The following is a 338-nucleotide window of genomic DNA, read 5'->3' on the forward strand; positions in this document are numbered from 1 at the left end:
TGTCCCCTCCGCCCCATGCACCAGCACACTGGCTTCTTCCCTGCAGGAAGTGCAATGCCCGAAGTTTGTGCCATGCTGAGAGCTTTGGGAGGGTAAAAGTGGGGACTACAACCCCCCATTACCTGTCCAGGCACTGTGCAGCCAGATAGGCCGTGCTCAGGGCTGCCTTGACGTGGCTCAGCCATCGGCAGCTCTCTAGGCGGCTCAGCCACCGGTCCATGTTGGTCAAGGTGTCGTTGCAGGCTTCCACCAGCTTAATAAAGCTCTCCTGCAGTGGGCGGCCTCTGCGAGGAGAGGAAAGTGGTGTCAGGGGCTTGGTGAGGCTTCGGGGGGGCGGG

The 338-nt window shown here is 61.2% G+C and overlaps 1 protein-coding gene across 1 annotated transcript in view; it reads right to left on the bottom strand.

Annotated features, from left to right (window-relative positions):
* LOC104405348 (myotubularin-related protein 9-like) overlaps window positions 1-338 on the bottom strand; it is a 3,580-nt gene that overhangs the window by 1,337 nt on the left and 1,905 nt on the right. The window contains 2 exon segments of the mRNA XM_010014029.1: window positions 1-40; window positions 123-338. The exon segment at window positions 1-40 is cut by the window's left edge and continues 12 nt beyond it; the exon segment at window positions 123-338 is cut by the window's right edge and continues 3 nt beyond it. Of these exon segments, the coding sequence (XP_010012331.1) occupies window positions 1-40; window positions 123-338 (256 nt within the window).

The sequence above is a fragment of the Nestor notabilis genome, unplaced genomic scaffold (assembly GCF_000696875.1).
Source record: "Nestor notabilis isolate BGI_N333 unplaced genomic scaffold, ASM69687v1 scaffold26514, whole genome shotgun sequence".
Taxonomy (NCBI): domain Eukaryota; kingdom Metazoa; phylum Chordata; class Aves; order Psittaciformes; family Psittacidae; genus Nestor; species Nestor notabilis.